This window comes from Cheilinus undulatus, linkage group 15 (assembly GCF_018320785.1).
Source record: "Cheilinus undulatus linkage group 15, ASM1832078v1, whole genome shotgun sequence".
Classification (NCBI taxonomy): domain Eukaryota; kingdom Metazoa; phylum Chordata; class Actinopteri; order Labriformes; family Labridae; genus Cheilinus; species Cheilinus undulatus.
Window position 1 is genome coordinate 37,760,078 of NC_054879.1, and position 15,182 is coordinate 37,775,259.

General features: G+C 38.9%; 1 protein-coding gene across 2 annotated transcripts in view; it reads right to left on the bottom strand.

The window, feature by feature from the left end:
- Window positions 1-15,182, bottom strand: part of col4a2 (collagen, type IV, alpha 2) — a 92,706-nt gene that overhangs the window by 29,835 nt on the left and 47,689 nt on the right. For both annotated transcript variants that reach the window (XM_041806253.1, XM_041806252.1), the window contains exons 5-10: window positions 3,526-3,660; window positions 3,385-3,429; window positions 1,727-1,843; window positions 1,573-1,641; window positions 1,434-1,469; window positions 1,234-1,287 (exon numbers count right to left, since the gene is read on the bottom strand). In XM_041806253.1, the coding sequence (XP_041662187.1) occupies window positions 1,234-1,287; window positions 1,434-1,469; window positions 1,573-1,641; window positions 1,727-1,843; window positions 3,385-3,429; window positions 3,526-3,660 (456 nt within the window). The remainder of the gene's footprint in view (window positions 1-1,233; window positions 1,288-1,433; window positions 1,470-1,572; window positions 1,642-1,726; window positions 1,844-3,384; window positions 3,430-3,525; window positions 3,661-15,182) is intronic.

Consider the following 15,182-nt stretch of genomic DNA (forward strand, 5'->3'; position numbering starts at 1 on the left):
ACAGGGACCTGAAGAAAGGTATGGACAATTCTGTAAAGTGGCTTCACTAATGAAATACCTCTCCTTAAAACATCTACTGAATAAGAGCATTGTTTTTAATTGTTAGAAGAGCTGAAGGCCCTTTTACTTAGAAATATATTCTCAACATGCACCATGTCTGACATTCTTAACAAAGGCATACTGACAGAAAGAATGACGCAGTGAATCTCTTTCAGCAAACACTCGCTGTGCTTTAACATTTTGTCTTGCCTTGACCTATTGTTTTAAAAAGCTTGTAAAACATCAACCTTGTGGTCCACAGTCAAGCTCTAAGCATCCTTTTTCCAGGACAGCCAGGGCTTTTAGAATATGTGTGCTGCAGTTATGTCACTTGAATTCTTAAAAAGCTATGGGAGTATAAAGACAAAAGAAAAAACTAAACAGAAATTAAAACTCAACGACTTTTACGATCCTCCTATCGCTTGAGGACTGAGGAGTGTAAAAATAATAACTCTTTGACAAAAATTCACAAATTATTCATATATTTACAAAAAAAGACCTTTGCACATCTTTGTTTTGTTTATTTGTGCCATTTATCAAAGCAGTTCCCATCTGCAGAGACCCAGAGGGACACATCACAGGCTCTCTGTCTCTCTCTCTCTCCATCAGAGCTTTAAAGGTCGTCTCCTGCATGATAGCAACGTAAAGACAGGTGCAGTTTGACAAAGTATGATGCGCTGCAAAAACAGCCTGCCATTGGTTGTCACAGCCCAGTCGCAATGCATTGTGGGATATAAAACAGACAGGATGGTGGATAGCAGTAGCGGCAGAAACAATAAAATGATTAAAAAAAAATAATTAAAAAGGGTTAAAAGGAGGGTGCGAGTGCTCCATTTAACAGACAATGCAAAACAAACACATCATGGCATGTGGCACAATAATTTTTCATTTGTGGTTGTCTTTTAGATGATAATGGGAAGCTAAAATCGTAATCAGAATTGAAACTCAACTAATCGCCCAGCACTTACTGATAATATCTTCCAAAATCCCTTTTTGAAACTTAAAATGTATCTTTAAATCTTTTTTTAAGGGAAAAAAGCTTGCATTTTGTACTTTTTGTCTAACTACTTTAAATAGAGCGTGACTGTTTGGATTGTATTTCTAGGTATCCTAGCATCCTTTGCCATAACAAATGTAGTTCTACTTTAAAAAATGCTTTTACAGAAACACATACACACAAACTGTCACATTTACCTTTGGCCCTAAGAAGCCACTGTTTCCCGGCCATCCAGGATTTCCCTGAGGCCCCTGACAAAAATGAGACAAAAGAGAGTAACCAACAAAGACTGATACCACACAAAGTTAAGTTGAAGCTTCAGATAAACTTATGGCTAAATAAAAACAAATCACAGAAATAATCTGAATTATTAGTTGTTTAACAAAGTATGTCTTACAATTATTCCAGGGTACCCTGGGCTGCCTGGATCTCCCTGTGAACAGAGCATCATCATTTATCTGATGTATTTACACTAACATAAAGCTGCGAATGCAACATGATGAAGCCAGGAGAACTTGTAGACTCCTCATCCTCACCCTGAAGCGCTCCATGTAAACAGTCAGTTCCAGAGAGTCTCCCTTCTCTCCCTTCCTGCCTGGAGGTCCCTGAGAGACAAAAACAATCAAGATGTGAAATCAAAACTGTCTGTTTTATAAACCACTACCAAGGCAGATTCACCAAGGCAATTACCTGAAAACCAGGTAGGCCTTTATAGCCTGGTTGCCCCGGTATCCCTGAGTCTCCTTTTGTCCCGTTACAGCCGTCAGCCCCTGGTTTTCCTCTGGGACCAGCTTGTCCAGGGTGTCCCTGAAGACAGAGCGTCCAGTAACAAGAATGAGAACTGTTGACGGTATATTAATATGGACAATATGCCGCTGTTGTCTTCTGTTGAACAAAAGTGAAGCCAAAATACCCTGAAGTATGGTTGCAGAACAGATTCTTGCTTATGGAAAGTTCAATGACTTTATCTTTAGTCTTATTTAGTTTTCTCTTGCCTTTCTAGTCCACTAGTCTGGTTGAGAATATTTCAAGGTGTCACATTTCCTGATATAAGACTTGACCTCCTAAGACCCTGCACATACATATCAGGACATTACATTTTGGCTTTCCTGGCTTGTCCAGAACTTCTAGAGGTTTAAATTTCGCTGTTGTGCTGATTAATTATAAATATGTTGATTACTGAGTACGGTCCCAGTCAAAAAACCCAATAAACCAACCAACAAACAAATAAATACATTTGAATGTCTAGGGAATTTTCTTTGAAATTTTCAGACATTTGTACTAAGAAATTTTAATGGATGGGGGGGCTTTGAGACTTTCAGGTACTTCATAGGAATTTGTACATTTCAGAGAATTTGATTGATAATTGGGGTGAGGAATATGCTCCAAAATTTTCCTGAATCTTTATGGGGAATGTGTTTTGAAGTTTTGGGGACTTTGTTTGGACATTTTCCCTTATTTTCCTTAGAATTTGGGGGAATTTATCTGTAAATCTTAAGGAATTTGACAAAGAAATGTTGATAGAAATTTGCTTGAAAATCTTTCAGCAATTTGCATGGGACGTCTGGTGAATATGTTAATCACATCTTTAGGCTTTTTCAGCAAGGTCTACTGAAAGTTTAGGGAATATTTAAGGATATTTTGAAGTATTTTTAAAGTGTTTTAATGTCTTGGGAATTTGGGTGCATTTTTTCATGTTTGGGTAATTTCTAATAATTTTAGAGGATGCTTTTTAAGACCTCCAGAACTTCTAATGTAGATTTAGTTCATAACCAGTCATAACAAGTTCTTAATGGTCCATCATCACGAGGTAAAAACATACTTATCAATGTTCTGTTAAAGTTTGTTTTTCGAGCAGCAATCTTTAGCATTTTAAAACCATATTCTATGTGAAAATCATTTGCACCAAGTAAAAAAAAATACATTTGTGTGTGTTGTACAGTAAGAAACACCTTTTATTCTTATGTCTTGTTTTTTGGAAAAAAACAACTTCCTGTTCAAAGACAAGGGTACTATTGATCCGTCATAGGTGGGAGAAGCTTAAAACGCATTCTAAACAAATGCTCAGGTCTCATGAGGTTAATAATCAATATGATAACAGAATCCAGGTGTGGTAAAAACTATTTGTTGCTTATTTTAACATCATAGTTTGCTCAAGGCTCCATTTGTTAACACAGAGGAGGCTGGGTTTATGAACAATTATGCAGCTAGGGGGAGTGCTTAATATTTCGGCTTTGCTCCCAGGCAGCTGTTGCTCTACTCACTTTAATACACAGCACAATGTCAGAGCATGTACAAGGCAGAATCCCATGATATACTGTTTATATTTTACCCAGAAATGTACTTACAGGAATGCCATCGTTTCCAGAAAATCCAGGAACGCCGGTCATTCCCTGTGGAGCCACAATAATCACACTTTAACAACAATAAAACAAAGCAAGACTGTTTCATTTCTATCACTCAGAAAACAAACCGGAGGAGGACTTTACCACATTTCCTTTGGGACCAATGGGGCCGCTCCTTCCAAGGTCACCTTTCTGCCCCTTATGTCCCTGGATACCTTGATCACCGGGTCGCCCTGGAGGTCCCTGGGGGCCTTGAGGACCAAGAGGGCCGGGGGCACCCTGGGATTGCACAAGGAGGTTGAAAGAAAAAGTCAATTAGCTTCAGTTCAATGATGGAGAACATGAAATGAGCTGTCAGCTGTTCCATGTTAATAACAATAATAATAATACATTTTATTTATAAAGGCCTTTCTAAGCACTCAAGGACACTTTACAGATTTAAAAACATTTACAATAAAAAAACAAGGGACAGAAGCTTAATAAAGTATCAAATGGAACATATTACAATGAATAAGCTATCCTGAACAGGTGGGTTCTGAGTCTTGATTTGAAAAGAGGAAGAGAGTCAATGTTCCAGATGTCTGGTGGGAGTGAGTTCTAGAGTTGGGGAGCAGAACAGCTGAAAGCTCTGTTCCCTATGGTGCTGAGGTGGGCAGAGGGCACAGTGAGGTGGATGGAGGAGGAGGATCTGACAAACTACATGAAGCAGAAGTGACATAAATCAATAATTTGTTACATTTCTGCAAATCCATAACATCGTGCCTGTGGAGTTTAACGAAATATAAGGTCAACTTTGGTGATGGGCTGACATGAAATAATAATCTTTTGAAATCATGAACTAAAAGAGGATAGAAAATAAAGAGTCAAAGTATCACAACAATGCTACAATAAGTATAAATACCAAAAAACAACAGCTGTCAATTAAAAGCATGCCCCCCCCATTTCTGCAGCTATTTTCATTATGCTTCACAAGGGGGAGACAAACACCATAGTTTCCTGGAAAAATCCACTCCTTCAACTGTATACACCCATCTAGTGGTCAAATTTAGTAGTTACAACAGCAATGCAGACAAGAGCTGGCAGATATAAAGTGCATCAGTCTGGGCCAGAGAGCCAAATATACAAAAAACATCCTAGGTCAGAAACATTGACAGATTCACACAATTAATTTGGAGGTTCTAGGTTACTGAATAAATCTTTTTGCTTTTAAAAATATATTTATCTATGTTGTATGGAATTTTAGAACATGCCACATAGAGATGAGGGTACATTTAGTCAAGTTAGATGCTGTACTAGTTCCCTTTATAAAACTGAAGATGAAAGAGGTGGAGGTGGAAACTCTGAAGTCAGAGTTAAGGGCTTCTTAAAGAGAATTTTAATTGCATTTGGTTTGAAGCTGCAGATAGCTCAATTATCTGCAGGCTAAATATAACACTTAGATTATGATTCTCAAAGTGATGAAAAAGAGAGGACAGGCAGGACAGGCAGGACAGGCGGGGGGGTGGGGGGTGCAAGTGGTCTCTGCTGCTTCTGTTATCAAAGTCTCTGTTTCATTATCTAAACATTCAATTCATTAAAAAAATAAAGAGAAATGCATCTGCAGACTCAGCCGATAAAAAGTGACTTAATACAGGCATGAACTTAAAGGGTAGATTTACCAGAGCCCCAAAAATAGACAATTGTACTGCTGTAAAATGTGTCTACCTAAAAATTTATAGAATTCTTTAGAGTAGCCTACCCCTGAAATCTTCCAAAGTAGGTTGATCACACATGTCCCCCACACTGTAGTGTTCCCTTTTGCACAGGAGGGGCAAAAAGGTGTTAGAAAAATGAAAACTGGTGGACAAAGTAAAAGGGGCTTACACCACAACAGGGCTGCTGTGCTATTTTAGAAATCTAACTTAAAATACTTTTTTTAGACCCAAAGACAGACAAAGATGCGCTCAGTAAATCCTGCTATTCATATCAGATTTCATGTTGGTCTAAAAAGCTTTTATTTCTATTGTCCCTGTTTTAAAAGCTATTTTCTTATCTTTTAAGTCCCTTATTTTTCTATATTTTTCACAATGAAGCAGAAGTTTCCCATCTAACTCTCCTTTTTGTGTCCATTCGCTGTTCTGAATACAGCACTGAAATGCTGTGAACAGCAAGATGAACAAGACATTACACGGATTAAAAAAAAAAAAAATCCATAAAACTCTAACTGGACACCGTAGGTTAAACTAAGTATTCAGAGATGTCTCCACCAACTTGCCATCTGAAAAATCAAGACCTCTCCTAAGTAAAAACAGACTTTTTAAGCCATTTTGAGGAGATTGTGTTTGCCCTTCATCTTTAGAGCAGTGGTTCTCAACTGGTGTAGACTTAGGACTCAACACCACCACCTCAATGATAAATCATGACCCACATTTCTGGATAATTTTGAATTTATTCAAGCAAAACTGGTGCAATTTGGACCTGAGACAGATCAAACTATCACACTGACAATACAACAGTAAAACAGATATCTTTGAAGTTTAATCAATAAGTAGGGATGCACGATATTAATGGCATGATACCGATATCTGCATATGGTAGCTTAAAACTGAAGATCAGCATGATCTATACTGCTGATATTCACAGATGATACATCTGCTGTACATATCAGCAGTATGAATCATATATCAGCCTAAAATGTAGGTTAAACAAACAAATGCACCATCCAGTATAAGCGGTTGCCTAACCACCAGACTGCCTGTTTCCCTGCTCCTCTCTCATCTCAGTTTGCCTCAGCCTCTCTTTGTGCAGGAGACACCTGGTGTTTTTTTTTTAAACAGTGTTTATAAAATATTGGCATATTTTATATCTGTAAAAAATCCAATATCTTACCTCCCTATTGGCTAGTTTAGTTTCTGAATACTGCCTCAGTCTTGATGGCATCATGCATTCATGGGGCAGCACTTTGCTGCACACAACACACTGATGACCTGATGACCTCAGAGTGGTGATCACCTCACCCCCCCTCATGCCCCTGTGCTGTTCATATTGAAGGCTAAAATATCATTGTGTTCAGTGGCCCTGGAAGTGAAACCTACTTTTTGGTCCACCATTTGAAAACTGCAGTTTTAGAGGAACTGGACACAGCCAGGAGGGTCTCTGGAATGAAACCCGAAGCATCCAAGGACAATGCTTTAAAAAAGGTCAAAAAAAACACGTGAGGTCAAAGCCATCATGGGAATTGGTTAAGTATGCATGGTCTGGGAGTTCATGGGGTCAGTAAGTAGAGACCTCTGAGTTTTTGGGGACTGACAGAGTTCCTGTGAGAACCAACAAACAGAGATTTTGTTTGTCCCCTTGGAGAAAAAAATGCTCTTGGCCTTGTTGTTTCAAGTGTCTCGAAGGAATGACTAACATTGCAGAGCCAAGGCGCCTAAATAATATCTAACAACAATTCAAACAAGACGAATCACGTGTGAGATGAAGCCTTGGATGAACTCATATAACTGGTGGATATGTGTTGTGTGATATATGTGTGTGGTAGTCAGAGCTTAGTCTACTGGGGGCTTTCGCAGAGCAAGACAAGTGTGTTTTGTCTCCTGCTTCATCTCGGCCCTGCAGCTGCTGCCTATAGAGCACACAACAGACACAACAGCGCTGTCAAAACAACTCAAACTCCATGGATACAAGGCGGGTGTGTCCTACTGGGTGTGCTGTGAATTTCTACATTTATACATAAAAACAGAAGGAAGAGTGGGCCAGTCGGAAATTGAGAGGCTCGATGACGATATGTTTGGCATTGTGTTTTAGTGTTTCTGTGCAGTTCCATATGGGTGTGAGTAAAGACATGAAAGAGCATCAGAGATCCTTGTCTATAGCGCTTTTATGGTCCACTGTGTGCACCGGTCTCTATCTTTCTGCATGACTTTAAAACAGGGCTGATAAATGCCAGTCTGCTTTCAGAGCTGATAACCAGGAGGTTTTCTGTGCACGCCTGTGTATATGTGTGAGTGCAAAAGCACTTTTTTGTATATGACAACGATTTGTATAATTTGTCAAGATTTTCAACAGAAAAACTGGTGGCACTTTATTTTAATGGACCCCACCTGGTAATAAAATTAGAAACTTAACTTGATAAAATGCAAACTTTTTGGATCAACTTTATTCAGATTCAGTTTTTGAAAGATTACCAAATACAGATTGCCAGTGAGGTAAATGAAACCACTTACAAGTGCACAGGGGGCACCAAATCCACATGATTTACAAGGCATGGCCATCACATACGATTTATGTGCTCACACTATACAATGACAATGGTCATGCACAGTCTAAGCACTAACAATGTAAGTAAAGTCGGCAGTACTGAAACACGTCACTAAAGTTTCATTTGAAAAGTCTCTGGAAGTTAAAGACAGAGCCATTAAAAGCTCTCTCCATCTCTCTCCCACATACACATAAAATACCATCAACACAACTAGCAGTTAATAATAACAAATATTCTGTGTCAGCTGGAGGTCCTCAGGTAGGCTTATTTCTTGCTCATCTATTTCCTTTATCATAGTTGGATAGCTGCTGATTTCATGGTGATTTATTTATGATGCTGCCAGACAGTTTCCAAAAGAAAAAATGCTCTGAAGTTGAGGATTCTGCTCATGATTCTGGTTTGAGTATGTGCAGTCATACAACCAACGTGTGAAATGTGCCAGAAATCAAACTGACCATTTGGGAGCAGCTGGTCAGGCTGTGGTCAGCCATCAGATTGCTCTCTGTAGGGAAAATGATGCCCAACTTCCAAGTGAGTTGTGCAACTCAAAATTCATGTCTAGAAATTGCACAGTTTATGCCCAGCTTTAGTCCTGTGTCCTGGTCAAACGTGGGGATCCTCAAGTTAAGGATACAGGGGTAACTGACCATTATACATAGGAAAAAAAATTATTCCCACACCATTGTGTATGGTACATTAATTGATTTGTACTTAAATTTACTAACAGTAAAATATGTGAGATTGATTAAACAGTGCAGTGGGGGGGGTAAATTCAATGGCCTTTAAGAGACTGGTCTGTGTATGTGGGTATATATGTGGACTCAACTGTTTTTTTCATAGTGTCTTGAATTGGTGCAGTACAGATGGAAAGTGATTGACTGACTGTTCCTCTACTCCAGTTACTAACACCCACACCTTCCTGAAATCACTCTGAGTGCTCTGTGCAGCATTTTTTTTATTCCTGTAATGACTGCCTATTCCCTTAACAAAGGAAAGAAATCAATGACCACATTTTTTGTGTTACCTCCTATTCCAATTATGATGACTGATCATTTACAAGACCATTCTCCTGAGCTCAGTCCCTCCCCAAAATTTAATTGCAACTCCTCCACAGCCTCACTTCCTTCGTACCTCCGTCCTCCCTTCTCTTATCTTCTCACACTACTTCCACACTGCATTTCCTCCACTCCTCAAAACTTTCAGGAGCTCTCACATCCCTCTGTGTCTCTTCTTAACCTCCTTTTTCTGCTAGGATTCTTTCCCTTCCTGCCCCCGATGGGCGGAGACTGACTAAATGTAAACTAATAAATCAAACGTGGAGAAACAATGCAAAATAGTTAGAAAAACCCCAAGAGAAGGCAGATAAACAAAAGGACGAATCATTTGAGGCACTGAACCCTCTGTATCATGAGTAGTAAAATTCTGAACTTGTGTTAACCCTGAAATCTGGATCAGAGGAAGTCAGGTCTCTTCAAACAGACATGTCTTGGAATCCACTAAAAGGCATCAAACTCACTGACATGCGTGTCTGTTTAGGTCTGGGTTCCTCTCTGACTTTGAAGGCCGGTCATGACTTTACCAGATTATGAAGCTCAGGAGACTCACACTGCCCTCTAGCTTTTTTTTGGTAACCGTAGCTGTCTGAGCTCCTTTATTTTTCTTCCTGTCACTGCCAGCTAACGTCATACCTTCAGCCTCTTGTCTCGTGAGCTTCATAATGGGAGACGTCGGGCCATCAATCAGTGGCCCAATCTACTGAAACCACAAGGGGAAGAAGAGGAAATGAGGCAGGGAAGAGGTAGATCACAGCTGACCCATAATCTCCAAAGGTTAGACCTTTGAGTGGAGCACATTAGTTACTGAACTGTAGACAGTCAAGTAGGGATGGGTTTTATTATTTTACATGTAAAACTTTTATACCCTCTCTTGTTCTGGCTTTGGTTCAGATGGAAAAAAGGTCCAGCTTCTTTCTTAAATGGGTTTATCGATTTTCTCTTAACAATTGTAAAGAAGCAGGTAGTAGAAATATAGTTTAAAAAGTGAAAGATTAAACTCGATATAGCATTGAGAATAATAGTTTTTCTGCCATTAAATCCTGCCCACAGTATGAGCAAATAGAAAGCAGAGTTTAAATAGTGTAGTGAAGTGTCTTTATTTGTTTGTGTTTATTGTGTTCGCATCAGCTGGTACCACCTTGCCTGTGATGACTATCAGCTGAGCTGATCCAGAAAATGGTATGACCCGTGACTAAAGATGTTCCTAGGCATCTATTTTCCTATTTGGGTAAACACAATTTAGATGGGTGTTTAACCGACAAGTCTAAAGAGGAGAAAATGCTTAGAAAACAGTCAAACTCCTCACAGGGTGATTGTGTCATCAGGTATGATGTGTGACTGATTTGCAGTTTAGAGTCAGGCTAAAATTAGCAGTTAGCTCCAACAGACTATGTTCCTCTTTACAGATGAATATCCTGCTTTGATATATGGCCTCTTTCACTTCAGTGGAGTAGTTATACATGAGTATAACCTACATACAACCTTATTTCCATTTTCTAGTTAAAAAAAAAAACAAAAAAAAAACCTGTCATAGCACGCTGTTCCTACAAGATGCTAACGACTAAGCTTCTAAGGTTTATAGTCCAGCAAATTTGTTTGTTGTTCTACACCAGGAGTGTAGAAAATATAATGAAATATGTCCAGCATTAGAGTATAAAGATTGTGCTTGACTGTGTTGCACTTATTAGGCTGGAGATACAGTTGCTTTTTTTCACCTTGCATTTGCATTTTCGTCCTGCTGCATCATGAGCATTTCTTGTAAATATGCTTGCATATATGCACACAACAAAGCTCAGGTCATGTAACTACCTGATGTGTGGGATGTAAACTACAAACATAAAGACAGGGTCATGAAGGCTACATGCTGAAACACGTCGTTCTCTAAACTACAAGTGTTGCTGGAGATTTCTGTTCTTTTCAAGACTCTTCATGCTCCAAGCACCTTGGAGGTCGGTGAGGTTGTGCAAGAGTTACCCACTTCAGCTCTCCTGTGTAGAAGAGCTGTCGGCACCTCTGCTGCATGGAGTGTCATTCTCATCCTAACAGTAGCAGCAATGACCAACCAGGGCTTCCTTGAAAACTGATTGGCCACCCTAAAATCCTTATCAATGATCATTTAAATGCCTTAGCAGTTATTAATAGGAAACTGTGGTGTAGGCTGTTTTAGTCTTGAAATATATTCTATTACCAAGAATATTTAAAGCTACATTGGGTTTAAAGCTACACTGGGTTGGTTTAACTCATTCTAATACACCAAAGGTAAGGAACTTCAAAGCTGCCAAATTTTTGGCATGTGGCCTTCAGTGAAAAGAAATTTGGACACCCCTGTTCTTATTTTTTGTGTTATTTATTGATTTTGGAAGCTCAAAACCCGATTTAATATTCTAATCTTGCACTTTTGGAAATTGTAGCAGGTACTTCTGAGCAGTTGTTACAACTAGCAGCTTAGCATATGAAAATGATGAGATGTGCAAAAGTGAAACATTCTGAATCGTTCATTCTGTGATTTTCATAATCTATATCTGTAAATGTGCAATTTTGTTGAAATCATTTGCTGAAAAACCCATTTAAAACCTCCATCTTCGGCGTTGCAAAAATGAAGAGGGTAAAGTTAATTACTTTCAGACATTTTTCAAAAAAAATCTGAGAGGAATTAACTGTGAGGCAAAAGCAAACAGGACTATGGTGCAATTTTGACGTGACAACAATGCAGGCTGTTGTTTCCTACATTTAATATTTTAATGAAAAAGGAAATCACATTTTATTAAAAATAACACAAGCCTCCTTATCTGTGTAGCCTCCTGGACTGATTGCAATGATTAATTACAGTATTATCATGCTGAATCAATAACAAAACACAACTGTGGTCAGAGTGGGGATGTTGAATCAGATGTGTGTCAAAAGTGAGTATTTAAAAGCATTTAAATCCCTTTTTAAGGACAGAAAAGTGCTGTATTTGAAAGCCCTAATGGGCTTCATTTTAAAGCATAAATCTATGGTCTGACTCACAAAAACACTGATTTTTGAGTGGATTTATTAAACTGCACCCAGCCAGAGAGGGGATCATTAAGGGGATATAAAAGCAGACTTAAATGACAAGATAACACCAGCAGAGGATGAAGAATAAAGAAGAAATTAAAGAGTAATTTGGTATATACACAAAACATAAGAACTGCCAGGAGCAGACTGAGGGAAAGACTATAAAAAGCAATAAAACACCAGTCCTTCCCACACTGCTCAGCCAACTGGTGTCTGCTTTTTATCCCATCAGCTCTCACCTCATTCAGGGGCATAAAATACCATATACACAAACTAGCTAGGTGTACAAAACGAGTAAGGCTAAGGTGTGGAGTGATGAGATGCTGATAGTGCGAGAAATCCCCTTTATTTCTGCTGCAAGCCTGCCAGAAAAAAAGCAGATATGAACGTCAACAGCAGCCTTAACTACTTATTCCTGTTTCTAGTACTGAAACTTTATCTTTCACATGGATTAGCCCTATCGTCTATGTAGCATTTATCACTGACAAGATGCCCGAGGTGCACCTTTTGCAGCTGCAGGAATGTGTGAGGAGGATCCTGGACTGTCTCTGAGAAGAAGCTAACACGTGAGGGGCCAAATGAGGAGAGAGATAGCAGAGGCTCACAGCTGATTTGAACAAAACGTCTTAAGAAAACTATTCAATGTATGTGAAAAGGGATGCAGGTGTGTGATAGCACTAACGGAATAAGAGTCAAGTCTTAAGTTGACCCAAATAACAAAAAACAACATGAGAAAAGTATATTTATTTTTGTAACTTATTCCTAACTTATTTCAGTGAGATAAAGCCATTGAAAGTTATGCTTTTGATCAAGTTATGTGCTATATTTAGCTACATCCCCTGACAAAGAAAGAAGTAGATTCATAAACCTCAAAATGTAAAAAAAAAAAAAAATCTTTTAAGAATCAAATTTAGAGTTACATAGGAATTAAAAAAGAAACATGCACTCTGTTTTTCCTCATAGGAGTATGTTTTCAGAAAGAAAAGTTCTTAAAAGTGTTCTGTAGTGGTAGAGTAGTTTTAAAACTACAGATCCTTAGTCATATTTAAACCAGAAGCTTTGTAAAGTGAAAGAGAGAGAAAAGAACGCAGTATTGAAATTGCACAAATATGCTGGCAAACAAACCAGTGCAATTAGGACAGTGTGCAGGAGTTTGCCTACATATTTTAGTATTTAAAAGCAAGAAATTGCTCTATATAGAGGGCTAGCCAAGGACTTTTTATGCCGTGATTATGGTAGTGCATGGTTAGCCAGAAAAACGGTTAAATCTGGACATCAAATTAGGCATTCATTTAATGACCTCTGCCTTCCTCCCAGAGCTTTTCCAAGGCTCTTCCTCAGATTAAACATGAGAAGTCAATGAAAGCTGGTGGAGCTAGCTGCTTACTTTAGCCACGCTCTACTCGGCACATCAACCTCATCCCAGTTGGTTAAATGCCATTTAAATGTGTGTTTAGCAAGATAGGGAACTAGCTGCCTGGGAATATCACAAGCCGTGATATAGTTTGATTTTTACTTATATCAAAGTGTTTAATTCAGGTGAAGTGACAACCATATCCCCTTAAGGTTTTAAGTTAAAAGTCATATTTTATGACATATCTAAGAGTCATATTTACTACATTACTTATAGAAAGCAATCAAGATGTGTGACCCATACCAGGAGCTTTCTGAGAAAACCCCTCCTCTTCTAACTGTATAAAATGTACTAACCATAAACCGTCTGTCCTCAGTGTGTGTGCGTGGGCTTGTTTGCATTTCTCATTCCTGAAACACAAATCTATTAAAAGTCCCCCCTGCCTGACACCATAAATTTTATCTGGACCCAGACTGTCCCCGGGGGTGGACGGTTTGGGAATGACCCGTGAACAACAGGATGGGAACACACAGCCCAGTGAGGAAACCTCTGACCTCCAAATAGAATAAAATAAATCAATAAACAAATGGCCGGAAGCTCCCCCTCGTTTTTTTTTATCTGTCTGTCTTGAAAAACTGGGACACTGAAGACATTTTTTTACGGAAGAGAGGAAAGAGTTACTGATAACTTAATTCAAAGATAAAGAAGGTCAACAGAGATATGATGACAGAAAATGGATACCACTGCTTTGAGGCAAACAAATAAAGTTGCTGAAAGACTTACTCAATAATGGTTCATAATATAAACTAATTTTCTAGATAAAACAAGCTCAAAATAAACAGTATCTCCTCTAATTTTTATGATGAAGCTGCAGCATGAGAAATATATATGCTGCCATGTGATTGGCTGATTAGATACTTGCATTAATGAACAGTTGTATCTAACAAAATGATCTATGAGGGTATATGCACTTATGAAACATCACCATCAGAGCACACATTCAAGCAATATTTCCTATTTTTTACTGGAATATTCAATGCAGCTTGAGACATATATTTAACGTACAATCATTTAAACAATGGTAGAACCCAAACTTTCAGACACTTGCCCTCCTGATGGCTGTATATACTCAGTCTCCTAAGAAATAACACTGGAATCTAAACAGAAAGGGTTATGGTGAGGTAAGACTGATGCTACACAGTGTGAAACTGATACTCTGATGTCATCAGTGAGGGACAGATCTATGACAAATACCATCACAGAAACACCTACATACCAGAGGGGTGCCCTTACATTCATACAACACCCATTAGTGTAGACTCCTCTTGATGAGCCTGTATTCATGTTAAGAACCAGCTGCCTGATGCTGATTTACACTTTGGATTTCAAAGACTGTGTGTAAATTATGGGAAACATACAGTGCATTCAGAAGGTATTCACTTTTCTCCTTTTTTTAGCCATTTATATTATTTTTTAGAAAATTCATTAAAAACAAAAGACTGAAATATCACATGGACATTATTATTCAGACCCTTTACTCAGCACTGAGTTGAAGCACCTGTGGTAGCACTTAAAGCCTTAGAGCCTTGAGTCTTTTTGAATATAACAAACCATGATTTGCACACCTGGATTTGGGGATTTTCTACCATACTTCTTTACAAATCCACTCAAGCTCAGTCAGGTTGAATGGGGATCATCGGTGGACAGCCATGTTCAGGTCCCTCCAGAGACATTTGACAGCGTTCAAGTCAGGGCTCTGACTGGGCCACTCTAGGACATCCACAGAGTTGTACCTAGGCCACCTTCTGTGTTGTCGGGTGTGTGCTTAGGGTTATTGTCATGTTGGAAGGTGAACCTTTGGCCCAGCCTGAGGTTCTGAGTCTGAAGAACAGGTTTCATTGAGAATATCTCTGCACTTTGCTCCATTCAGCTTTCCCTCAACCCTGACCAGTCCGCCAGTCCACGCTGCTAAAATTCACCCCACAGCATGATGCTGCCACCACCATGCTTCAGAGTGGGGATGGTATTGGGCTGGTGATGAGCAGTGCCTACTTTCCTGAACTTTGTCCTTTCACTTCTGTTTCCACTTTTTCACAACTGTAGCACCAGACTA